Source organism: Bemisia tabaci, chromosome 1 (assembly GCF_918797505.1).
Source record: "Bemisia tabaci chromosome 1, PGI_BMITA_v3".
Taxonomy (NCBI): Eukaryota; Metazoa; Arthropoda; class Insecta; order Hemiptera; family Aleyrodidae; genus Bemisia; species Bemisia tabaci.
This window is the reverse complement of record NC_092793.1, coordinates 22,075,289-22,101,937: the sequence shown is the minus strand read 5'-3', so window position 1 is coordinate 22,101,937 and position 26,649 is coordinate 22,075,289. Positions and strand designations below refer to the sequence as shown.

The window sequence follows — 26,649 nt, the reverse complement described above, 5'->3', positions numbered from 1 at the left end:
CGACTAGACTTTATAATGCAGAGAGGAAATATTTGCATTGCAATATTGCTATACTTTGAAAATACTTACTATAAAATCTTTGTCAGGAATAAATGAATCTAAAGTAGATCAATGAATAGAATAAATTAATGCGTTGCTTTCTCAATTTACTCACATTTTTATATAGCGTACGAAACTGGTTAAATTTTTAGGTTTTTCTTGCAAGATACGACAGTTGGCACTATCTTAGTGGCATTGCAGTGCTATTGGTTCTTTTTAGTTAAATGCAGTTTCATTAACAGCATCCATTATTCTACCATCAACAATAAATTGATCAGCAACTACCTAATGAGAATCAGGGCGAAGAAGGCTGTCAGTGTGGCTGGCCTGATGCCTGCTGTCACAGCTCCGCACAATGGAACGTGTCAAAGCAAAAAGTTAGACATGATGTGAAAATTTTAAAAGCGTATACTTTCATGAACACAAAACTTAGAAGCTTGGAGGTAATTCTATTGGTTTTCTTGAGGATTTTCCTCAAGATGCTATATTTAAAATTTATATTGTGATAAAATACACATCAAAATATACAGTTTTTATCGAAATTGTATGTCCGACCTCTCTTGATGACTTGTTTACTGTGCGCCGCTGCGATTTCTGCCTTAGCAACGATGAGTCGTGGCCATTTAAATTCAAGGTAGGCGATACACCACCCCTCCTCTTCCTAAACCACTCATGTTCGCCGGTGTCCACTCCGGTATAGAGGCGAATTTTCTCACAAGTTTCTCACGCCTGTCACACCGACACCAGTGATTTCCTCCCGCTGCCAATGAATCCACGGAAATGATCCGGTAACTACTCAAAAGGTGCGTCGTAAAATTAGCTATACAGTTATTTTGCAAACATTTTCTCAATTTTTGTATACTTTTTCGTCTAAACGTTTTTGAAAATTGTCTTAATGTTTTTCTCAAATTCCAGAAAGGAAACTTTGCACGCAAAAGTGTTACCTACTGCTATGTATCAAAATGCTCCATGAGCTGAGCTCGTAATATGTTCTCTAATGTTTTTCTCGCACGAGAAATCCGAGAAGGAAATATTAAAAAAGGGGAAAAAGGATAGCCTATTGCCATCATTTCCCATTTAAGACTTGTACTTCTGTCATATTTCACCTACTAATTGTTGAATGTAGAAACTGAGAATATTTGTGGGCTTAATTTAGCCAATAATTTTTATATGTAAACGAAATCCATCAAATTTTAAACATCTGCAAATTCTCAATCGCATTTTACAGCGTATTTAAGAAGCTGAGTTTTGAAAGAACCCTCAGACACAAGCAACAGAAACGTGATATAATAACCTAGGAGCTTAAAATCCTGTAAAAATCTGAGTATTTTCTCATTAAAAGATGGTGCATGGAATGAGTCAAACACCCTGTGAGTCTCAGTTCTTTTCCCTTCATCGTATGATAATTCCTACACAACGTTATTTTAGATGAGTTATTTGGGGTTAGGAAAAAATATTATTCGGTCATCGGACCTGAGAACTTTTTGAACATTTTTATTGCATAATTACAGAATGTGATCGAAAAATTTAAAACACAATTTTCGATACAGACAGCTGGGACATGAAATTAGTATAACCTGGTATATATTTAATGTCGCAAGTTCTTGATATCCCCCCCCCCCCCCTGCTGCAGAAAACGTAGACGACGCCACCAAATCGTGAATTGGTGGAAAAAGGTAGGAAATGAGGAGTTGCAATTTGCCGGAGGAGCTCTGGCAGAATCGCTATCAGTGGCGGTTAGGTGTCACAGAGCGCACTAAAGTACTATAAAAGCGACCTGTTAGATATACCATTTAATTTTTGATTCTTGCTATTTATTTCAATATTTTTGGAGTCAGAAATAAAGGGAGAGTAAAATATAACCAGCAGAGGAAACCAAACAAATATACCGTTTGAAATAAGTGTTAAAACTCAGGTATTTGCATGAGAATAGTCACAAGATGCGTGATCAGTTCTTCTGAAGTTTCCAAAATTATAGCCCATTAAAGCAAAATAATTTACACGTGTTTTTGAAGCTAAATCTTCCAGTACCATCATAATGTAAATGTTTTTCAATTACCTTTAATTCTCATTTTAAATTTTAAATTACTGTGAGAAATATCCTGCCAAAGCACGAAAATGAAGGGGAAAAACCCCAGTCCACCGTCTGTACCTAAAAAGCTAGGAAAATAGTGTACAATTAGGATAGGGATTAAAAATAATTTTACCGATTTTCAATGAGAGTATTTGTAATCTCCCAGACTGAAATAAAAATCATAAAATGTTTTACGTTTGCAATGATACTATACACATAGTTAAATGTATCGATTTGCCGTACATGGGTAGGGAGAAAAGAGGAATGTCTCTATCCGGAAATTAGTGAGCGAAAATGTTGAATCAGCAAGTAATCAGCAATGCAGCCGAGAGGAAGTTCTCTCTATAGTCATTAGACGCTATAGTACTTAACATTCGACCTTTTAATCTCCCGCAGAGCCCCATAGTGCGCCCAATTGAGAATCAGTCAATGAACAAAACAATTTTTATAATCTAACCGAGGACTCTGTAGAGAGCACGCTAGGAAACTCCAACATCCTGATGGGCTAATTATTGATTTTCTTTGTTATTAAGCGATTTGTCAAGTAGGTACCCCTTCATAGTTCATGGTCGATCACAAAAATGATCTCTGGTAGAGGAGATGATTCAATTCTTTCTAGGAATTTGATTATGTTAAGCGGCTACTTAGGTTCACAATATTTTAGGGAAGGTAGGGACATTTTAAGTACCAGTTCTACCCGTGGACTCCTCTCCTACTACTATGCAAAATAAATTTAAAAGTGAGAGACACAATAACGTAAAGTCAAAATTACCTCCTTAAAAAATTCGAGAATTCTATTTGACCTATCCGCAAACCGAATCTTTCAGAAAATTAAAAAAATCGTTGAAAACATATGCGCTTCAAGTTATTGATGTAAATACATATTCTTCGGATAGGCAGTCCATGTATTTTTCTATGCGAACATTGCCATAGTGTGCGAATAACTGTATTTTCTAAGTATGCATGGTCCTGCCTGTTCGAAATTTGTGATGGACAAGAATATAAAGAAAAAAACAATTTCCTGTGGATTATTCATGCGAAGATGAGTTCATTCAGGAAAGGTTCACGATAAGTTAATTCATCTGAATTACGGTGCATTGGAATTCACATTTACCGCAATCCCTAATTCCCTACTTTCGATTTATTTGGTCAAATGACGCTTTGACCATTCACACCGCAAAGGCATTAATATCGTCTGAATCATTCCTTTTGGATTTAAATTGAATGTGATTATCCGGAAAAACGTGCATAGTGACATGTTTTCGATAAAAACTGTACCAAAAATAACACTGGAAAATTAATGATAGTTCGAATACTTAGTAATTTTAGTAATTGGACGAAGACTATTAAAGATAATTTATTAAGTTCCATCATATACAGGATTTATATAATGTTGATCTAATTTTATGAAATTAGAATATGTTGTCTATGCATCGTATCAGACAGTTTTTATTGACATTCAGACTCCCAGAGCAGATGTTTTTCTTATATAGGAGAGACGGAATGGGAACAAAAAGTATTAGTCCGGACTTCCGTAAACATGCAGCTAAATACTTTTTTAGACGCATTTGATATTTAATTAGTATGGAGCAAAAAATAGATAAATAAAAATATCAATAAAATAGACTCAAGAAAAATTAAGAAAAGAAATCATGAAAGTGTGAGCTTTTTTTGCGATATAGTATCATTATTTCTGTCATAGTTATAGACTGAGGATTAAATCATTCTCTTTTTTGTAAATGACGAATTAAAAATAGCCAAGTTGTCACCGATAATTAAAATTATAAATAACTCTACGCTTAGGCGCCTGATTGTAATTAGCACGAGAGGAGAGTCTAGTGTTCCGCATTCACTCACTCTGTTGTAAGGACAAATCTAAATTAATACTATGTAAACTCAGAGTGATATTGAGAGAAGCAGGAGTACAATAGTTCAGCAGGACCCATTCTTCATCCTCAGATGTCTCATAAAAACCTACTGTTCCAGTCGATTTAACCAAAATTTTGATCAAGTCCTCTTAGTTGATCCGTCAAAAGAAAAAGTAACTTAAAGTAACCCTGATCACGAAAATTTTCAATTGTGTAGTTGAAACATTCATTAGATGAAAACTGCGGGCAGTTTTGTCTAACTTCGAAATATCGATGGCCAAAGTGTGAAACCGCGTATCTCTATTTACGACGTCGCAACGATCCTGTCATTCTTAATTTTTCCATTGGTAAACTAATCGACTTGATTTTTGAAAACATCCTTGATTTATTCTATGTGTTAGCAGAAAGTTCTAGAAAAATTCAAAAGCCACACAGTTGACTTTTTTCCTTTCGAAAAAATAAAATATGACCAGAGATTATGATATACCACGATGGGAATACGTGGTTTTGCACTTTAGCCATCGATATTTGAATCATTATGGACGTATTTATTCTAAAAGGAACCAGAAACGGGTAGAAAAGAAGGAGTGTGCTCATTAGTTGAGGGCCGTGCGAATGAATGGGAATTATGAAGCGCCAGTGACGTCAGTGGCGACGACGCAAACGACCTTCCGTGGATCTGAGTCGCTTTTAACTCATGAGCCCCGTCGACAACGCTCTTGTCATATGCCTATGGCTCATGAGTTAGTATATTTTGGCGCTTAGTTCCTTTTGATTTAATGAAAAATCCAACTTTTCCATTTTCCCAAGAGGAATCACGCCCTTTTTTACACTATTTTAAATGCAGCTTGCACGAGCTCACCCCATCTTTCCCACACGTCTCAAGTTTCTTTTGGCATGTTACGACCAAGTCATTTAAGATCAATATTAAATGAATCAAAATCATATGAACAATACCGGTATCTCTAGTAATTTGAGCAATATGGCGGCAGTGAAATCGGTGCGGAACTCCATTCCACATCAGTGTCGGTTCGAGATGATCCAAGTCATGACGGACTGATGACAGCCATTCTTGTCAATCCGGAGGCCAATGCTGCAATGAAGACCTGGCTTTGGTTGAAAAGCTGGTGACCTACAGGTGGCACCGCTCAAGTTCAGCGAAAAAACCCACCTGCGGCGAATTCGCAGATTCCGTCCAAGTTCAAGGCTTGGAAATCGAGAAAGGGCAAAGTTGAGTCATCAAATACTTCTTCTGATTGGCAATTAGGGTTTTTTTCATAGTATATTCCTAAAATCATTTCCGTGAAAAAAAAAAAAAGGATGGACCAAGATATGCTACTCAATATTTCCGGTTCGCTCAGTTTTTCCATATTTTTGTCTTAATTATGATTTTTCCTACTATCTATTAGTATCTATCATTTCACCTCGTGTTCTACCTATTCCTAGACAAAATATCGATAGCAGCTATTTTTTACCAGGTAGAAAAGACGAGCCACTCTGATGTCAGGTAAGAGATCATTCTCCCTAAGACAAAGCTCGTGTGAAAGATAGACAGACCCTCTTTTCTTGGGCGAGAATAGGAATTTTTTGTGAGGGGATGGGGGGGGGGGCAGCGGAATGAGAGCACTTCATTAAGAGACGTCTGAGGGTGTAAATATCGACGGTGTAAGTCGGCAATCACATAACTCGGTTTGCGACGTCGCAGACTTCCTATCATACTTTATTTTTTAAACGGAAAACTACACAACGGCAATTCTTTAAAACTGCCGTGATTTTTCCTCTCTATGCGAAAAAAATTCTGCCAAAACTTCAAGGGCTGATGTCAATTTGTTAGCCTTTAAAAAAATAACATAGAGTCGGAGATTTTTAGACACTGCAAACGAGTTATCGACGGTGAAACTACCAAACCACGTATCTCGGTTTGCGGCGTCGCAGACTTTCTGTCATACTTTATTTTTCAAATGAAAAACTACTTAACATCCAGTCTTGAAAATTTCTGTGATTTTTCCTCTTTGTGCGGAGAAAATTCCGTGAAAATTTCAAGGAATGATATGGATTTGGTCTACTTCAAAAAAATAAAATGTGAGCGTAGATTTGTAAACACCGCAAACGAGATACGTGGTTTGGTAGTTTCACCGTCGTTATGTGATTGCCGACTTACACCGTCGATATACGAGTACACTCTACCAAGGGGGTGCGTTAAATGGGAAGCAGGTGGACCCCACCGGAAAAATGTTGCAATTTGAGAAGTTTCAAGAGCAAATATTTGGAGCTGTTCTTAAACAAAAAAATATAGAGTGAATTACAAGTCCGAAGATGGCAAACATACTTTGCACTTGTTTTGCAATATTCCTCGCATTTTCTGCACGGAGGAGATAGAATATGAATCGGAGGGTTCAGGTCCACCTGCTCCCCCTCCTGATCTCGTCAAGGCCTTATTCTTTAAAAATCTTTATTGCGAGGGTGGGTGTGTGTGTGTGTGTTAACCACTCAGCAATCTTAATTGAAAGAACAACAACCATGTCAAATTATCATGTAAGAGAAAGAAAGAGATCTAAACGATTAATATAAACACACGTTATAAACAGATGAGATTTCGTGGAAATCCTTGATCCTAAATGAAGTCTTATGAGACTATTAGGATTTGGTCAAGAGAGGAATATCTTTCTATATAAACAACGAGCAAAACGACAAAAACAACGCGAGACACCACAAGATGCTCACCTCTATGTCTGTACAGGCGCATACTTATATGGCGGGCAGGGTGGGGTGTGGCGTATAGGAGCATGCTAGTATCTATATCGATTAGAAATACGGGCCAAGATAGAACCATGCATCTATAGCTGCTTCGTCACATGAACGGTATGAGAGTAAAATGACGTGATATATCTAAACGAGCACGCTCTCATTGCGAGACTGCACTTATGCGGCGCAACACTTCATAGTCAAGCAGTACAACATCAGGCCCATCTCTAACTTCAGCATTCATAGTCTCTTCCAGACAAGTACTACTGCATGGTTAAGTCTCTCACTAGACAGACATTCTGATATGCAAAAGTTTGAGTCGATAAAGTACGTATCTCTCTTCTAGTTGAATTACATAGCTGAGATCCGCTCAGACTAACATCAGTGCCAGTTCATTCTCTCACGAGGATGTGTGAAATTTTCCTCGACCTCAAGAAGTCGCTCTATTTGTTCAACCCTCTGGGCCGATGTGTTTCAATCAGGTCCACGTGTCCCAACTCGGGACTCTCTCTCTCGCACTGTGAAATAATGACTAGATAACAGTTCCCAAGAGCGAATTCAAATCAGACAATGTTGCATCTCTTCAACTTATCAGCACTGAACTAAATAAATAAAATCTTCACTTAGCAAATACAAGGAGGAAAATTTATCGTTCACAAAGTATTGACTAGCAAACCTACAAAACCATGGCGGAAAAAGCTGCTAATCACATGATCCACACCATACTTTTGTACTCATCCACATAACTATCCATGAACCTTAATAATCAACTTATCTTATTAACTAGAGATTAATCGCAGTATTGAGGTACATACATACAATGGCGTTCTCCCCGAGATACGAAGACTAGTTGATGCCATACTTTTAAAACTGACAACAGTGAGAACTCAACTATCTTATCTATGTGGAGATCGTCTGTCGTACATGCCCTTTGTGTAGTTAAGGTCATCATGGACACCTATGCAAACAGCCGAAAGTAATTTCAAGCAGAGCGCACAATGGCGCGGAGGCACCGAGTATAAACACAACCGGCGAGCACATCCTGGACAGTACTTCTAGACTTTAGTGGATATATTGACATAGGATGTAGTGCGAGAGAAGACTAATGAGCACACAATGACTAATCGATGATCTGAGACATCAAGCGATTCACGTGAGACTGCGCGAGGTGGGGGTGTAGGGGGTGGGGGATGGTGTGCGCCCTAAAGCTTTGATCACTTTTCAATTCAGAGAGGTTCAAATCGCAAAATGCGCTTACAGTAGACGAGTACAAATTCTCACACAGACACTAACATATATTTTTTACAAACTCACAATGAGACCAGGTCACACAGATATAAACACAACAAACAGAGATACACTAGCGAACGCCCAGTTCGTCTGGTTGCATTTTTTGTCCTCTCGCATAAAGACCCTGTTTACCTTCATGTGTATATCTCTAAGTGTTCATGGAAATGATACTAGACCATTGAGTCTCAACAGTGGAAGCTAGGGAAATCACTACACTGAGTAGAAACTTCATACACGTAAAGAATTGGACGTAGCACTTCTCACATTTATCATTACAAAACTCTATCTGTGGACTCGATATTTAGACATTGGTATCGATGATGCGAGAGCTCAGACAGTCACGAGCATCGCTACACATCATCGAGCAAAGGACGTCATATAGCGAATTAGCATGTTCTTTCCTGAACCTCATGCATATTTGTACACGCGAAATTTATACATTTTAGTATATTTGAACTGCATTTCAGAGTGACAAAGATTGGCACGGAGCTCGAGTGAGAGTTTAGAATTTGCGCATGGGTATTTTGCCATATGAATCGCGCTAGATACACAGGAAATAGTTGTTGAGAATGCGCAAAGTTGTTGTTGTATCTGCGAATCAAGGTCTCATAGTCTCTTAGTGATCAATTCTACTTGTGCTACCGATCTGTCGACCTCCGTCTGCTATGCGTCTTTTCACTTATAGAATGCTGCTAGTAAGAGCTCTCCTCTAACAATACCTGTCGAACATCTCTAGGGGTGCGCAGAGACGACCTAGATGAGTGTGCTCTATTTCGAGGGGAGCGTAAAGGAAAGATTCTGCGCGTACTCTATTATGACAGTCGTCTTCTACGATGTACAGTACGGGACCTACTACTCACTATAAGGTGCTCTCACGAAGGCATCGGTGTAGAGTAATAGGAGTCAGAGAGCGTAGGTTTTTGCTGACCCCTTGTACCGTCGTCCCGCCTCAATACTCTCATGATACTTGAAATAAAACTCTGCATTCTCTTACTCCTCACCAGCTGCCAAGACGTGGAGCCTTATTGATACATGTGCGTTGAATACAGGCTCCATCATGAATACATCTAAAATAAAGGCGGCGCGATGAGTAGAGAGTGAGATATGTGGGAGAACAACTATAGACACGTCAAGAAGTATGCTGCGTACTAGGTCTAGGAAACCTAGATGCTACAAATAGTTTCAGATCATAATAGATTTGATATCTGAATTGCTTAGCCCACTTATCACATCTATCTCTAGAACAAGATGGTTTTAGCATGACTACTAGCATGTCTCATCTATTCAGTCTAGCATGTGTGACCAAGCCATATATACTTGTATGCGTTCACGTCTCGCCAGCTAAGAACACGGATTAGAAGTAAGATCACGAGACATCATAGGACCACTTCAGCGTAAGAATATACAGAGTTATCTACGGATAGAGATTTGGCCGTCACAATACGTGGAGGAGGTGGTTGGTCCTGTCCCCCCCGACTCTCACCATATGAGTATGTACTTTTTTGTATAAATTTTACGTGAAGCCCCCGAGACTTGTGCGAAGTTGGTAAGCGACTTGTCTATTCCATATTGTTTGCGATGTGCACACTGGCGACATATTGCACGTATGCGTGGCATATCTTCTGGGACACCTACACAGCTACGTCAACACGGACTAACCATCTCGGTGCGTGGGCATGAAACTCTTAACTGAGCGCTAGATTCGACATGCTCTTATCTATATCGTCAGGGAATGGCTGTAAACATATATCTTCTCTACACGCGCTTTACACATATGCGGTATACAGCAGGCCTGTTCAAAACCTGCAATATCGAGAGCGTTTCGGGCTCCTCGTAACCTCTCAGAACAGAGAATAGCAGACCCTTCCCGGGATACAGACGAGTCTGAGACGGATAATCTCTATTAGCAACACATTTGCACGCAGTCTGATGAACGCACCTCGCGAGCTTAAGCTAGGGACATGGGATGAGTTCGGGCGCGTTGACTCCCTCGGTTGCCCTATGCTCCGCTAGCTTACCTGCGCCTCTATGCTCATTCCAAGAGCAGTACGAGCTACAGCAATTGTGTGTCAAGTAGAGTCTGATTTGGCTGTGACACATGCGCAGAGTGCCCACGATAACTAGAGGTCAGGGCATATGCAGCACATGGCTCATCTATCTTGTTATTCGCGACTCACAAAGTTCGACCCTATTTACAACTACTAGCAAAGGTAAACCAGATCCACACGAGGTCATATTTAACATTTTGAGTTCTTCAAGGGCCAGCTCTCATACTGTGAGTCAGCACTCCTCTAAAACTGAGACCTGAGGCAATCTACACACCTCGTGGCAGGCACTCAATGATTAACGTCTCATGATGCTCACAAAGCATGACCCTAAAACATGTGCAACTGGAGCGGTTCATGTGCACGAGTTGAGTGCACATAGAATCCTCGCGTACGCAAGACAACTATTCTATCTTATCTCCTACGTCAGCAGGCGCAGTGTTAGAGAATTCTCTCGAGCTTTGGGCACATGACTGACCTCGTGTGAATTGGTCTTGTTTCTCGGGACGGCGACCTCGCCGACCCCACCACCGTATACTGCAAGCAAGCGAACTCTGCCTAGTGAGCAGAACAATACCGAACACAATAGGCGGAATTGGCGGCAAATCTACTTAGCACTCGGTTACTAACAGAGGAGACTCGCGCGACGACCGGGTATACATTCGCATCGTGAAGGATGATTCTTTTTTCTAAGCTAATATAATAGATAACTACAAGAAAACACATAGACAAACGATAAATGGAGAGGGAAGAGTGGTGGATGGGGCGGAATGGCACTAGAGGTGAGTGCGGGAAACTTTGTTAAAAGCGAGTCGTTAATATCTCTCTGGGCTGAAGGGGGTCTGGTGGGGAGGGTTGTGTATTAAGTAGATAGGGTGGGGTACGGTGGGGTGTTGGGGGGATGGAGGGAGGAGGGGGGGTGGGGGGGGGGGGGTGGGGGGGTGGGGGGGGTGGGGGGGGGGGGGGGGGGTGGTGGGGGTGGGGTGGTGGGGGGGAGGGGGGGGGGGGGTGGGGGGTGGGGGGGTGGGGGGGGGGGGGGGGGGGGGGGGGTGGGGGGTTGGGTGGGTGGGTGATGGGGGTTGGGGTGTGGGGGGATGGGGGGGTGGGGGTGGGGGGGTGTTGGGGGGGGGGGTGGTGGGGTGGTGGGTGGGGGGGGGGGGGGGGGGGGGGGGGGGGGGTGTGGGGGTGGGGGGGTGGTGGGGGGGGGGGGGGGGGGGGGGTGGGGGGGGGGTGGTTTGGGGGGTGTGGGGGTTGGGGGGGGGGTTGGGTGTGGGGAGGATGGTGAGAGAAAGAGATGGGGGGATGGGGGGGTTTATTGTGTTGGGGTGGGGTAGGAAGGAGGTTTTAGAGTTTATGGGTGGGGGGATGGGTGGTTGGGGGGGGGTGTGAAGGGGGGAATGGGTGGTGAGGGAGTGGGGGAGGTGGGTATTGTGGTTGGTAGTTGATTGGGGATGAGATTGTGGATGTAGGGGTCTAATTGAACTTTGTTTGGCAGATTTTGCCCGATCGGCTGTCGACCGTCCGTTGCGTAAAGTTGAGACTTTAAAAACTTTGGAACTAGGCAACCCACTTGCACGTCAGAGGCATTCAAAGACCGTTCCAGGGAAATTTCCAGCATTCAGCAAAATTTTTTGAAAAAAAAAAATGTACCCTCTTCTCTTGTTTTTCTTCATATCCGGTATAAAGGGTTTATCAGTGGTCTCAACCGGAAATGTTCTATTTGATAAAGTGGTTGTGCCTGCGGGTTGCGTGATTCCTCGGGATGTGGACAATATCGCCAGGGCAGCGCTCCTCCAACAATGTATCTCCCCTTCCAAAGGTAAGAATATTTCAAAATTGCACCTTAAAAAAAATGCCTCCATTTACACCATTTTGAAGCTTGCTTTATATCTCGTAGGCCTATTTAAATCGTATTCTATCTAAAATTCTGCGCCTCACATTGCTCTTACCTGACTTCATCCTTCGCAGTATATAAAGTTAAGCGATGGTTATAGACACTTCCCTGTCAAAACGGTATAATTGGATGAGCTTTTCCTTCTTAATGAGAATTTCAGTTGTGCACTGAATTAATCGTACATGGAAAAATCACAAACTCTACTTAAGCAACGCGTGCGTCGAACCACAATCATGCTCGGTTTCATTATATTTGTTTAAAAAAATATGAATAAATAAACTATAAAGCCGATTCAGAGAAATGAGAATTTGGTCAATTCGAAACTATAAATCGGCAAACCCTCAGTTTCTGAAATTAAAATCTGTTATCAAAATTAAGGAAAATAATACTAGATGGCACGGAAAAAATGTAATGTGCTTCTCACACACCGTGGCGCGAACAAGTATTGATATTTTGTTCAACTAAACTGACTTCACTTGTCTAAGTCACCATCTGATTTGCAAGAAAGTACATGATTATTTTGCATTTGCAAGTAAATATGGTGTAACAGCAGCAAAGCCCATTTTTTCTGGATATAAGTAGAGAAAAATATCAAAGGGTTTTTATTTATTTTGTGAGTTCTGTTCAGAATTAAAATGTGTCCTTCTTTGTTGAAAAAAAGAAAGAGAAAAAATTGAAACAAAAAGTATTCATAATAGATTGTTGATATAAGGCTCGAATGTCAACACTGCTGCTAATGAACATCAAACACGACGGTAAATTATCTCGTCCTGGTATAATAAGTCGATCAGTGGCGTTAACTCGCTGACCTTGAGTCAATATGCTGTCACATCGGCTGGAACATCCGAGGTGCTTACACGGAACATTACCGGGCTGAGAAGCAATAAATAAATAAAAGCACTTGACAGCGTTGTTTCAAATATTGTAAGAGTAAATCGTTTGAGCTATCTTTGCCTCCTTACTTTTTTTCATTTTTCAATTTCTGCGGAGATGGTGACACCTGCCTCACGTGATAATAGTCGGATAACCATTCTTCAATATTTTTCATGTATTCATTCGTTGATTATTTATTCAACTCCATAACTTTGCACAGGAAAAAAGCTTGATGAGGAAAGATGCTTTGGAGAGCTGGGATGTTTTCCGATGAAATCGCCGTGGACCAGCAACCTACGACCTTTCCCTCAACCGATGACTCCTGACGAGATACAGCCACAATTGATCTTCTACTCCAGGCAAGAATATAGTACCTAGTTAATATACTTAAAGACATTCAGCTTCACAGGCTATTAACATTCATTCCTACTATCTAGGGTATATGTTTGCCTAATCGCTTAGATGCATGCAAAGCATGCGCAGACACCGTCTTTTTCGCCTCCATTCTTGGTGGTTAGGCAAACACAGTTCCTGCTGAGTGTCGAGGGACTCCCCTTTTAAGAAGTGTGTATCATGGTCTTATTAGGGATTGCTGGCACTCGTCGGTTAAGACGACTAATTCATATTGAAAAGGCTTGAGAGGAGGGCCAAATTTTCTTCAGGAATAGGTATTTAATCAGCCCCTCTGCTTGGCTCAAATGTTTTTTACACCAATATCTGTTTTATTCAGTTACAAGCTTAAATTATTTGTTTATGACGAGGTTCACTGAATCTAAACTTTATGTTTCATCATCATGATAGATCAAGCATTATTGCGCCTAGCGAAAGGAAAAGATCATTTTGTAAAGCTGTTCAATGCGTTACAAAGATTGTTTGTAGATACTTTATACTTAGCAACTGAAAAAAACGATCCGAGTATACGACCTGTAGCTAAGGGCTACACTGACTGTAAACATACCTTCCTCGTTCTGAGTTAAGAAACCTTAAATTACAGGTTTCAGCCCTGTAGACCTTCGGCCTTTAAACACAAGTTCCAAACGGTTTATAGCTCGGTATAGGTGTTGCTAAAACATTCTTATTGTTTTCCTGGAAGAAATACTCTTACTGTTTAGTCACTGTTCGGTTCCTGGGCTCATTGAGGCTGATTTTATTTCGTTTAAGTCAAAATTGCTGAAAATATTAATGTCATCTGGTATATGTATACTTCTTGACGTATGGAGTTTTTGTATCTTTCTAGAGATAACCCTGAGGTGGGCCAAGTTGTTCAAGTATGGCCGAACATCTCAACAAATGGATTGAAATTCGATCCCAAACGGCCTTACACCACTTTCATGACCCATGGATTCGCCAGTAACTGTAATACAACATGGATCCAACATTTGAAAGATAACTATTTAAAACAGGTATGTATGCACGACTTAACAATTTGAAATATTTGCCTTGCTCTGTTTAAAATATCTGCTCAATGCATTTTTTCACTGTGCAGATGCGAGAAATTTACTACGGATTTGCTCTATGTATTCTCGTGGGTCTCAATCAGCATTATTTCTCTATGCCAGTAAATCAGCACAGAATAACCATCAATGAGATAAAGAGAAGACATTCGTCATTTCTACAGGGAGGACTTTAAGCTCCTTTAATGAGGAATTTTACCACCCTCATCCTTCCATTCATCATGTCATAACTGTGCTATTAGAAATTCAGTCAGAAACAGCTACAAAAATTACGTCCGTTAGGAAAAACGTCAAGAATTGCACTCGCCCTGACGTTGTCAAAAGCACGAACGAGGGCATGTTGCTGTGGAGTACATATGAACAAAGCAAGAAAACGCAAGAGGACAGGCTTGCCTACTTAAAAGCTGTTGGATATCGGTATGCTGGTAAAAAAATTCGATAAACTTAAATTTTGTGCTAATAATATTCCTCTATTTAATTCTACTTTTTAATATTACTTTTGACGACCGTCCGGTTCGGCTGTGATAATTCTCAGTGAAGTTTCCATGAACCCTTCTTTTATCGTTTTTTTTACCATGCTTCCCCTGCCGATCGTCTAAATTTGCCGCAATGGAGATAAGCTATTTAAGTATTCTCCTGTATAACTTTGTTCTATGTTGCCACGTCGTGTTAAATAATTTTATGAACCTCATTTTACCACTGGCCCAAAAGTCATATGCATACTCAAACAATCGCCCAAAAGTACTCGCCCAATAGCACTACTGATTTTCGCCCAAAACGGCTCTTTTTCACATGTTCCCGCCCTAAACACCCCCGCCCTTAAATTGCTATCTAATGACGCAACGAACCCTATTGAAAGCGATAGACTGTATTTACAGCAGAATTTACAAATGAAAATAAAGTGCGCAATTATAAAATCTCAACAAAAACAGAGAAAAAGAATACCTACATACTCTAAAGCATATTATTGAAACATCGTAAAATTTAAAACATTCAAAAGAAACCTACAAAATTCGACGGAATATGGTTGTTCTAGGCGCTATGAAAAAATAAATTATAAAGATACTGAGAAAGGAAAAGATATTGAGGAAAACAGTTCAAACAACTATGACCATTGCATTAGCTCATGTACTTACTTGTGCGCACGCACGTGTTTTATCGGTACTTTACTTGCTTTTGCAGCGCGACGCAAATGTTTTCCTTGTTGACTGGAACAAAGGTGCCAACTTACTCAACTATCTTCAAGTAGCATCGAACACCCGCGTAGTTGGTGCTGCTGTGAGCCGGTAAGCAAAACTCAACGATTTTTTCGAAGAATGCCGATTTTACGCCAGGGTCACCATCTAAAAAAAAATTGACTTTTGGAAAACTGATATCAATATCGTACTTAGCGCTCTGCGTCTTCTCAGCGGTTCTATTGGAACACATTCATTCGTTCGCTGTTAAGATGCTTTTTTCGACAATTCTGCGCTTTACCATAGGTCGTTCTATCATCGGTTAAACTTTTTAAAACGGTGATAGATAGAAACCAAAATTTTGCGCAAACTTTTTTTTTCCAACTGTATATCTTAAAAAAGTTGCCACTTGAAAACAAGTTATTTCCATGCCTTTCTTACGGAGGTCTCCCTGAAATTTTTAGGGAGCCAAAGAGTAGTTTACTTTGACTTAGAAGGATCCCTAAAGTTTCAACTCGACAATGGGCCTGTTGCAAACTTTTGCTAGAGCAGAATGAAGAGTTGTTTCCTATAGATAATGCCTCAAAAATCACGATGAGCGCATCGGCAAAGTCTGAAATGCACTCATAAATTCACAATCTGCGTAAGAAATTTGCGTTATTTTGAGCTTCCCGCTTCAAAAACGATACTACTGCACAGGTGAACTATTTGTTAGAGGAGTCGCTCCATCGTCGGCAATAATCATCATGGCCGACGCTTGCGCAGTTCCTCACGTAATTCGAGGAGAGTTCAAGGTCAATTAAGGCGGGCGAGGAAAATATGAACGTAAACACGCCGATTGTTATGGTTTAATCCTGTTCAGGTGTTATCTCGTCCCATCACACGTGTTTTGGCGGACTGGCGTCGGCCATGATGAGTATTGTCGCCAATGGAACGACTCCTCTAACAAAATGTTCACCTGTACCGTAGTATCGTTTCCGAAGCGGGAAGCTCAAAAAACCGCAAATATCTTACGCAGATTGTGAAGTTATGAGTGCATTTCAGACTTTGCCGATGCGCTCATCGTGATTTTTGGGGCATTATCTGCAGGAAACAACTCTTAGTTTTTCTCTAGCAAAAGTTTGCAACAGGCCCATTGTATTAGCAAAAAAGTTACAAGGGTGGTCGGTGGTGCAGGACTTGTGGATCACCTATATGAATTAAAAACAAATAATTCTGCATACTATTTCATCTCTGAGACGCTTTAGTCACAGTCTCTTTTCTTCCTTATTCACCCGATGACTTGAGAATCTCGACTGTCAAAAACGGAATACACTGCCTACGGCAATTTCAGCTAATTTTATCAAGTGCAAAAACGAAAACTAAAAGGATTGATTTTTGTTTGTAAACCTAATGAAAGCTAATGAAATTAGCTGAAATGGCCGCATATATTTAGTTTTTGACAATCGTGATTCTCAACTCTCCAAGTGAGCAAGGAGTCAACTTGATGTCCACATTCTACCTGATGACGAAAACCATAATTTAACAAAGTTTGCCTCAGTTACAGTTATTAAATATTGACAAGAAGCCAAATCTGAACCCCCAGATCTCAAATATATGGAAATTTAGCAAAGAAAATCGCTCCTTTTTCAGGTTTGTTAAATATCTGAGGGAAGAGAAAGGTGTAAAACCAGGCCAGATTCATTTGATCGGCCACAGTCTTGGATCTCATATTTCTTCCTATGTGGCCAAATCCAACCCAAAAATCAGCGTTTTGACAGGTATGTTTTGCCTCTGTTTTTTTTGTTTTCCTATTTTAAGCTGGTGCCGTACCAGGAACAGAAAACTACCAAAAAGTTTACGTTTTTCAAAGCGCCTTCGAAATTATAGAATGTGAATGACCATTCACTCACGTCCTGCTCTCAAGATTGTGACAATCGAAATACACTGGGCCTCAAGTGCAGGCCTCAGATTTTTGCAGCTTTATGATTTTGATTCCACCATGTATCATTTAATGTTTTGTTTTCATTTTTTTAACCCTTTGACGGTCAAACCGCAGGTCAAATTGACTCGAAGCTTCCTTAAAACACGTGACCCATGGGTTGCACGGAAACGAGCATTAGATATAGGTCTTTAAATACATAGTAGGAAAAGAATCAGACATCAGATTAGAAAAAAGAAAAAATCGAACATTCTTTGTAATAACCACCTTCAGAGATTCCGAGCCCGGTCAAATTGATCTGGCTATTTCTCATGGGGGAGTTACGGTGCTTGTACATACGAGATTGAGATATAAGTCTACAAAATACATACCAAAATGAGGATCTGACGTCATATCACAATTATTATAGAAAATAACAAGCAGAGTGATCTGTGCGACACATTATTGATAGCAGAGCGGAGCAGTGCAAGTTCACGCTTCGAGCCATCGCGCCTTCAATTTTTAAGACGCAACACGGACATCCATCAAGTACGAATAGTTGTATGTCTGCGCCGTCATCAACACGCATCCTTTCCCTCGCTCAGTTTACAAGTCGTTTTGGTTCTGTTTGTCTTTTTATACAATAGTATGGGTAGAGCTTGCCGTCATATTGTTGAACCAATTCCGTAGTTATTAGCTCACTCTTATTTACCTATTTTTTTCAGCGCTTGACCCCGCTCAACCCGGATTTGAAGGGTCGCCCGCTGCGGTGCGACTGGACAAGAGCGACGCAGAGTTTGTGGAAGTAGTTCACACCAGTGGCCGACCATTTATTCCACTCCTTGGGTTCGGATTCATTACCACCGTTGGTAAGTAGCTCGAAGTTCATATACAGATTAGTGACCGGTCTCGAGACAGTTACACCAACTACTCTTGTATCAAATCACTTATAAACAAAGTTTCATATTTTAAGGAAACGCAATAATCCCATACTTACTTAGAAGCCATTGCCTGACATTGTATGAAACTAGTAATTTATTCCATCAATTTGAACGTGCGGTTGACTCTTGGAACTTTTTCATCCGCAGGACATGTTGATTTCTACTTCAATGGAGGCGCTCTGCAACCGAAATGCAAAATACCACCCTTCGACTCAGTGAACATTACTTCTATCTCTGATTTAGTTTTAGTCCCTGTGGAAGGTAAGATTTATTTTTCTCCTCACTACTATGCTTATTACATGCAAAACGAAATTCAACTACAACTAAGTTGAAATCCTCTCATATGCCATCGGTCTTTGGTCGAAAAGAGGGCATTTTACGTTCTCGTAGCTTATTTTTACAACCCACTGAGCAAGGTTTTGTAAATGTGGCCTTCAATACCGATGATTTTCTTCCTCGAATTTTGAATCAAATCATGCCAGAAGAACAAATAGATGATTAAAAATTCTCAATTTTTTGAAAATCCAAACTCAGCCCTATTGAGCCGCACACAAATTTTGATTGAAAATGTTTTCTGATCATTAATTTTTGTTCATTAATTGAAATTTTGGTGCCTCCGTATGAGACTACAATCGTTATACTAAAATTCATTGAACATGGACCTGCCACTGTAATATTATTATAAATGTACGAAGTGTTTCATAGAATCAAACTGACATTTGTATAATATTCTTTATTATTTAGTTTTATCGGAGTGGGTTGGATGCTCTCATAACTTGGCACATGAGTATTACAGCGAGGCAATTTTGACCGGAAACAATAACTGCTCGTTTGTAGCCAGGAAAACTGGCGCTGTTGAACACCTGTCGAACACTTTCAGGTAAGTCAATTAAATTTTAGAGCCAGATAATTATTACCCATTTACATAATTCATGTCATCTCGGTGATATAATGTAGAAATGTTTACAGTAGGTAATAACATTCACTTTAATTTTTGTAAAAAAATATATGATAGAAAAGGTATTTTTTACATGTATAGGTACCTAAATATAAGATATTTAGATACACTGGGCTAAGTACAGCTATAGCCTGAAACGCCTCTCTCTCATTGATGAAACTTTTATTGCCGTAGACATTAGAAATGTTTCCCTAATTTCAAAATATAATTTTCTCCGAAATTGCATGCATCAATTTCCAAATAAATAGTTTAGTTGCAAATTATTTTTTCACCACAGGACACAAAAATGTAATTTCAAGAACTGATGAGGAACAAACGCATGCAGTGACATAAATTTATACTATTAAATAGGGTCCAATTAAGGTTTTGTCCCGTAAATAATTGATGCAATCTGCGAATAATATTTCATAAAAATTACGATTTTGTTCATTATTTGTGGTAAATATGTGAGACTGATTATCTTATTGCATCCTATCCCATTTTTGCAGTGCTGGGTACGCTAACAAGTTGACGAACCCAATTTTATCAAGGATTGGAGATTGCGACGCCGAAAAATGTTCCATTTTCGGGCTGGACATCTATCGATACCCAACCATTGGCAAATTCACCATCAACACTAACTCAGATCCTCCTTTCTGCCGTGAGTCTACTTAAAATTACGAATATATTATATTGTATTTTAAATAATCTCAAAGAAAGTCAGTCCTGTGGTCACAGAATTGTACTTTAATTCATGAATATCATAGGCCAGAAAATAATGTTAGGATTGAACCGTTGTCTAACCGATTAATATTACACCATAAACGCAAAAAACCTCTTTGTGTTGGTCTTTTTAAAGTCTTTACAAAGAAACTATAAATTTAAATGCCTTGACTTATTCCTGATTTAATAAAAGTTGAGCCAAACTGGATATAATCATTCGTCTAGAGTTTAAACAGATGAAGAAGAATCTTAGTGGATACTATACATTCCTGATTATGCATGAACCCCAGATTTGGTTACCAACTTAGATTTCCATTAGCATTATTAATCATGCGAGTAATTACGTTGATCAGCCGCGTGATAAACATTGTCAGAAATGTAGCATGGGTCATTAGATTTTCCGAGGATCAAGTAGAATGAGGAATCTAGTAACAGCATATGCACTGAAATTCTCTTTCATTCCGTATACTTCGAAGGAGGAGAAAAAATGTCGGTGAAGTACGAAGATAACTCATTAATGTTATAAGGAAACACTATTATTGTTTTCAGTACTTGAAGTTGACCGACAGAAGTCTCTGGCGAAAGCAGTTAGTGAAAGAGAGCAAAACAAAGCATCCCAGACGGATTCAAAATCAGTCAACCTTACAGAGACCTCAACAGGAGCACCGAATGCAACCACCACAGTGAAGTAAGGACTTAATAAAGCAAAAACTCAATTCAAATTCGTCAGTAATTAAAAATTTCACCATATCCTTCCCTCCTCCTTTCTTCAGGAAGGAGGTGTTGGGGGGGGGGGGGTTATTGTTTCGAAAGATATTTCGAAAGATATTCTGAGAGTAAAATACGTGGACACGTTTATGAGCGAGCCAAAGTAATGTCAAACCGTTGTCTCAATATTTTGGAGAACATTTTTTTTACATAAAATGTAAATTTTAGTCATTACATCAACTTATTTTGGGCTCATTCTGTCGTTAATTAAATCTACTGAGACACTTAGGATAAATGATAAGACGCCATTTTTATTGATTTGAATGTATAACTGTAGCGTTGCTTTTAATTTTATTAAGTATTTTTAAAAAGAACCCTGCTGTAATATGCATGATATATTTGTTCGAATTGTCTAATAATTAGAAAATTTGCTTTTACAGGTCTATATTATCACCAGTGAAGAATGTCTTCAGTAAAGTCAAGTCATTTATTTAAACCGGTTTATACTTCCAACTCTTCGAGATGAACATGCAGCCAACTTTCGGTTGAGATCATCAAATTCTGGAAAACAAATCAAGCGTGTTGTTCAAGAATGAAAGCATCTTCAATTAATCATGTATAATATCAGATTGAGTTGGTTTTTCAACCCTAAGGCAACATTCAGTTGCTCTTTCATGTTGAAGATTTCAATACTCAAAATTTGGCAGTTTCATGCTCAACTTATTGAATAGAATCCGCAGGTGGTCAATTTTGAGCTCAGCATCTATTTATGCTGGCCAAGTTATGATTTTCATATTCAAGGGAAAATTTTGATTTCACTGCATTGGATCACAGTTGATGTCAGTATCAGCCTTTTTAGGTTGTGTAAAGTTTCATTTCTAATTGATAGAAACTTAATTTCTCCAAGCTGTGAGAATTTCTACACTCTCTTGTCATTCATCTACAGATACTCAAAACTATGTTATTACATGTTGCCATTTAAAAATGTATTTATGTATTTATCAATTAATTTATGAATTTTTAGCACGTATTTGATTTAATTTTGCTATTCTTGTTATTTCGAGGGTGAAGGGGAGGGGGAGAGGGGCGTGAAATGAGCGAAGTTCATGTATGCAACAATGCTACATTGTAAGCAAAAGCGGTGTTCTTAGCTAGGAGTCTTGATATACCTCTCTATCACTAGGTGTATTAAACTTTTCAATTATATCAAAAGTGGCAACGCTTTATTTTCGGAAGTGTATGCAAAATTAAGGAACAAGCGGAGAAAAAGAGACATTCGCAAGAGATCATTTTGTGACGAATGAAACGTGACAAAGAAAAACTCAAAATGTTTGGCAGAGTGTATATCAAAAGTATACGATTTCGGACAAAATTCAGTGAATATGAAGGATCTAGTGCATAAACTGTTATACATTAAGAAAATAAAGTAATTACAGCCATTTTTGGCAACCTTGTAAGGCACTGAATGATAATACGAGTACAACGAAGTCAAGGGCAAAATGATGAGGATCTGACTGCTAAAAGCCACCCATGAATATATTTTCGTAAAATAGTACAACATGTTAACTTTATTCTCGATGATCTCAAAATTACAGAAAGGCACTTAAAAAAATCATGGATCAGATCCATCATATGTACATGCTCTAGAAAAGGACTTAGTTAATATTTTTTATGTAACTCAGTAGATATATAATGATTTCAGTAATTCAGATAATTCGGCAGATAGTTTTCTCACTCGATTTTTCTAAAACTTAATACGTAAAATCCGTACTTCATCCAAACTCTCAAATTTTGAATAACGCCAGAATACACAATCAAAAGCATCGGAACATTCTTGAGGAATTATGCCCAAATTGTGACCTTCTCTCCTCACAAGAATTTTATTCTTCCGAATGACCTTCGGTTTTAGATTTTTATGTTATATTTAAGTACAAATCAGCCTGAAGTGACAATTGTGTTTTTTATTCATCATGTTTTAAATGTTAACAATTAATGAGATGTGTTGTAGGTGTTTTGAAACAAAAAAAAAATTAAACCTTTAAATTAAGATCAAAAGAGAAATATACATATCTTTTTCAACTATGTGGCTCTAAACTTTCTTTTGCTTAAAACGTTCGTTGCCTACTTGACCCCAAAAGTTTTAATATGACTCGAGGATTTTGTAAATTTGTATCAAAAATTTCTGATCGTCGATAGTATCTGAACCCCTAGATGCTCAAGTCGGGTCAAATTGACCCGAGGCTTGATAAACGCGCGTGGCCCACGGGTTCTACAGGACCAGTACATTCGAGCTTTAGAAATAGGTCTGCTAATAAATCGTAAAAAAAAGAATCAGACATTAAATTGGGAAAAAAATCAAGGGTCCAAGTATTTTTTTGACAACTTTACCCCTAAAAATCCCAGGCAGGGATTAATTGTCTCGACTTTCTCTTGTGGGGAAAGTTATGAGGCCGCTACATACAAGTTTCAGATATGAAACTCGTATGAAATTGAAAAGAAAAATAAGAGGAAAATCAAGTGTTGAAAGCCAAAAATAGAAAAATCGTATTCGAGCCTCGATTTTGAAATTTGTCTCCCAAATCATGAGAGCCACTCATTGGCAGCTTAGAGCGGAGCATTGAGATTCGAGTTCACGCTTGGCGAAGGCGCGCCTTCAATTTTGCAGATGCAACACGGACATCCATCAAGCACGAATAGTTGTATCACTGCGCCGTCATCAATGCGCAACTTTTCCCTTGGTATTTCGTGATGCTCTTGTCGTGTCAGGGATTTGTTTTTGACGACTGCCCTTAGAAATCCCAAGTCAGGTCAAATTAATCCGACTCTCTCTTCTGGAGAAGTTACGTATGCAGGATGAAGAGGTGAGAAAGTGTCAGTACGATACCAAAGAGGTGAACATTTATGGAAAAGGATTTCTTCTAAAACATACATTAAATGTAAATAATATACTTTGAAAACTATCAAAATCAATGATCTTAATTTCGGGTCAGTTTGATTCGATTGGGATTTTGCGTATAAAAAAAGTCATAGGCATCTAAGGGTTATAATGAATCGCTTTTTGTAGAGGGAAAAAAAATATTTTATGGGAATGCCTGGTAAAATTAAGTTACTTTCACTGTTGAATAATTACGAGAGTATAATGTGTGTGTGTTTTTAAAAGATGAAACTTACTGACAAATTAGAGGGGATAATTTTTGTTTTGACTCTAGGAGTACGTGTTTCCTGTTTTTCATCAGTGAGGATGCTGTGTTATCATAAAATAAAAACAACTGACAAGTAAGGATATAAAAGAATAAAAAATATGTATTTACAACAGTTCGCACGAAATTGAATGGCTTACCTACATAAAATTAAAATCGAGTCTATTTTGGTAACAATTAAAGGCTTTAGCCTTTGAACAATCGTTTCTGTACATTTTTTCATGGGCACACAGTTCTCTCAAATTATATTTGATCGAAAACAATTTCTTTTGTTCTGGAATCATCTGGAATCATTAAAATCAAAACATGAATGCATTAGTCTCCAACAAAACGTGAGCAATGCAAAATTTAAATTATCTTATTTTCAAAATTCATGTGTTCATTCGCATTACAATTGCTTTTCAGTCAGCATCTAAAAAGTATGTTGAGTTTTTGTCAAATCTTTTTCACAAATAAAGAAAAAAATTGGAATGGATACGATTTAAAAAAAAAAAAAAAAAAAAAAAAAAAAAAAAAAAAAAAAAAAAAAAAAATAAGAGAAGGTACATCAGAAAATTAATCAGTCGCACATTCATTCCTTAAATACCTCTAGAGAAACAACAGGAATATAGTTTACGTGCATGATGTGTGCAACTTTACATGTGAGCCCTTTTTGAACTAAATTCTCCTGGAATAATACTTTTTAAAAGGCTTAACCTTTGAATCACGATTGCAAATCGGACCGAACATGAGTGATGCTGAAACAACTGTACGATGAAGTGTAAATCATGCGTATAACAGGTGACTGAATGAACCATATCAGTGGTATTGAATGTGCTTAATGACAGCTTACCTTAACCAAATATTATTGGCAGTCATTGTCTCGAAAATCTAACATTTATGGTTTCATAGGTAAAAGTGTTCAATTTCTCGGTAGGGTTAAGTAGAAATTCGAATTCTACGCCAGAAACTAGACTGCATTCAAATAGTCACTTGTGTCAACTCGTCCGTTAAGAATGACCTACGGACTATACGAACCTATCGTCATACTAATTAACAATTACCCCAGAAGCTTGGACGATCCAATGTGTAGGGGGCTGTTTAAATCAATTTTTTCTTAGGACACCTCACGAAAATCATTCCTCAGGAACTTGCGCGCTTATGAGATGCCCTTAGATTCAGTGGAAAGTGTTTTTTTAAGAAATCGGAACACCGAAAAGAAACAACCGGTTTTTTATACAAAAAGGACAATATGCACCAGATTATAAGAAGTACTCTATAAAATAAATTCAGACGGATTAATTACAGTGTAAGTTTCTTTCCTTCCCTCTCTCTTCTGAAAGAAAAAATTATTTTCCTTGATGTTTTTAAAAGACACAATATTTGAATTTTTTTAGTTCAACGTACTGGGAGAGACGGAGTGGGGCTAGAAAGTAAAGTGATGGCTGGCAACCGGAGGAATACATTTTTCAACGTCACAGCAAGCATCTTGATTGAAGATCGTTGCGAAGTTCGTTGTTTCCCGGATGGAAGAACATGACTACAATTCAACGTTGCAAAATTTTCACTTGCAAATTTTATTTTTATCATAAAATATACTGCATTTTTGTCTAAAATTTCACTAATATCTTCTCTGGCCTTGGGCAACAGGAAGGAAAATTGTGAACATAAATTACGCAGTCACATCTTTCATAAAAGAAGCTAAATTTTTTAAAATCAATTTTGCAACCTGAAATTAAGTTACGTTCCTTCGTCTGTGAAGTAACAAAGAGGTCAGCTACTGCGAAAAGCAGTATCTCCAAAAATCGCGACCGAATCTCAATATGGCAACCTCACCACCACCTTCTGAATTTTTGACGTATGGATGACGGACGTACGTCTATCAACTTTGTGTTTCAAAAAATAAGTGACATGTTTTCGAGAATGGGCAAATCGCACTTCGATACATCAATCGACCCTCGATAAATTTCGATTCATCGCGGACTTAGAGACTTCTTGTCGTAGGGCTGGAAGAACTCAAGTGTCGAGGCGCTGTTTGAGGCCGACGTAGACGAGGATGCGGAAGATGCAGAGCATCATGGTGAGGTAGAAGACCTGCTCCCACGGCGAGGTGTTCTCGAGGTCCAGGTAGTAGATCATGGTGCGGGGGTTGCGGAAGTGGCAGTACATCTCGCGGTCGCACTGGAGGGGCTGCCGGCCCATGCCGAAGACGACGATGACCAGCCCGACGACCCCGCACCGGAGGAAGCTCAGTTTCATCACAGCGTTCATCGCCCAGTGGATCTCCTTCGCGAAGTCGAACCCGTAAATCGCCAACCCCAGGAACGGCGCGATCGTCAGCGGACCCACCGCGCTCCCGTTCTGAAACACACAATCAGACCATGGCTTAGCTCATCCCGACGAATTCCGCAACGTGCCGAATAGAATAAGGAGAGTATGGACAAGTTGGAAATTTTGGAGGTTGGGTTTGACGAGGTCATGGAGCTCTTAGGTCCTAGAAAAACAGCCATTCTACGGACTCACGGTGTCAAGAATGGAGATGTTGCATGTGCGAGGAATTAGCGATTTGACTGTTGATTCTTATGTAAAAGTTCGCGAGAAACACGATGGTGCCACTGGTTTTCTCCGAAATCAACTCCCAAGCTCAAAAAAAGCTCTCAAGTTGAGGCCAAAATGAAGGAGATATCCCACGCTACACATTAGTAGGTACCACGCACTACATCAAGACGAACTCTCCATGCAAAGATAGGGAGCAAATACATTGACAGGGCTGCCACTTTATTTGGGGACTCTAAAACTGAAAA

The 26,649-nt window shown here is 39.2% G+C and overlaps 2 protein-coding genes across 2 annotated transcripts in view; one reads left to right on the top strand and one right to left on the bottom strand.

Annotated features, from left to right (window-relative positions):
• The first annotated feature begins 97 nt into the window (after nt 1-97).
• Nucleotides 98-24,407, top strand: LOC109041185 (pancreatic triacylglycerol lipase). Its single transcript, XM_019057421.2, has 12 exons — nt 98-842; nt 11,557-11,880; nt 13,049-13,187; nt 14,066-14,231; nt 15,465-15,568; nt 17,090-17,217; nt 18,083-18,226; nt 18,446-18,559; nt 19,043-19,178; nt 19,745-19,896; nt 20,508-20,646; nt 21,107-24,407. Exons 2-12 carry the CDS (start codon nt 11,706-11,708, stop codon nt 21,159-21,161), a joined length of 1,452 nt encoding a protein of 483 aa, XP_018912966.2. The 5' UTR covers nt 98-842; nt 11,557-11,705; the 3' UTR covers nt 21,162-24,407.
• LOC109041184 (ATP-binding cassette sub-family G member 4) overlaps nt 24,150-26,649 on the bottom strand; it is a 66,151-nt gene continuing 63,651 nt past the window's right edge. Inside the window, exon 11 of the mRNA XM_019057420.2 lies at nt 24,150-26,206. Coding sequence (XP_018912965.2) covers nt 25,862-26,206 — 345 coding nt within the window. The 3' untranslated portion in view covers nt 24,150-25,861. The remainder of the gene's footprint in view (nt 26,207-26,649) is intronic.

What these genes read in the sequence shown, in the direction of transcription:
- LOC109041185 (XM_019057421.2), top strand. Translation starts at nt 11,706, where the DNA reads ATGTACCCTCTTCTCTTGTTTTTCTTCATATCCGGTATAAAGGGTTTA. An exon ending in ATGTATCTCCCCTTCCAAAG is followed by an intron (nt 11,881 to 13,048) that starts GTAAGAATATTT and finishes AACTTTGCACAG; the next exon opens with GAAAAAAGCTTGATGAGGAA. An exon ending in CAATTGATCTTCTACTCCAG is followed by an intron (nt 13,188 to 14,065) that starts GCAAGAATATAG and finishes GTATCTTTCTAG; the next exon opens with AGATAACCCTGAGGTGGGCC.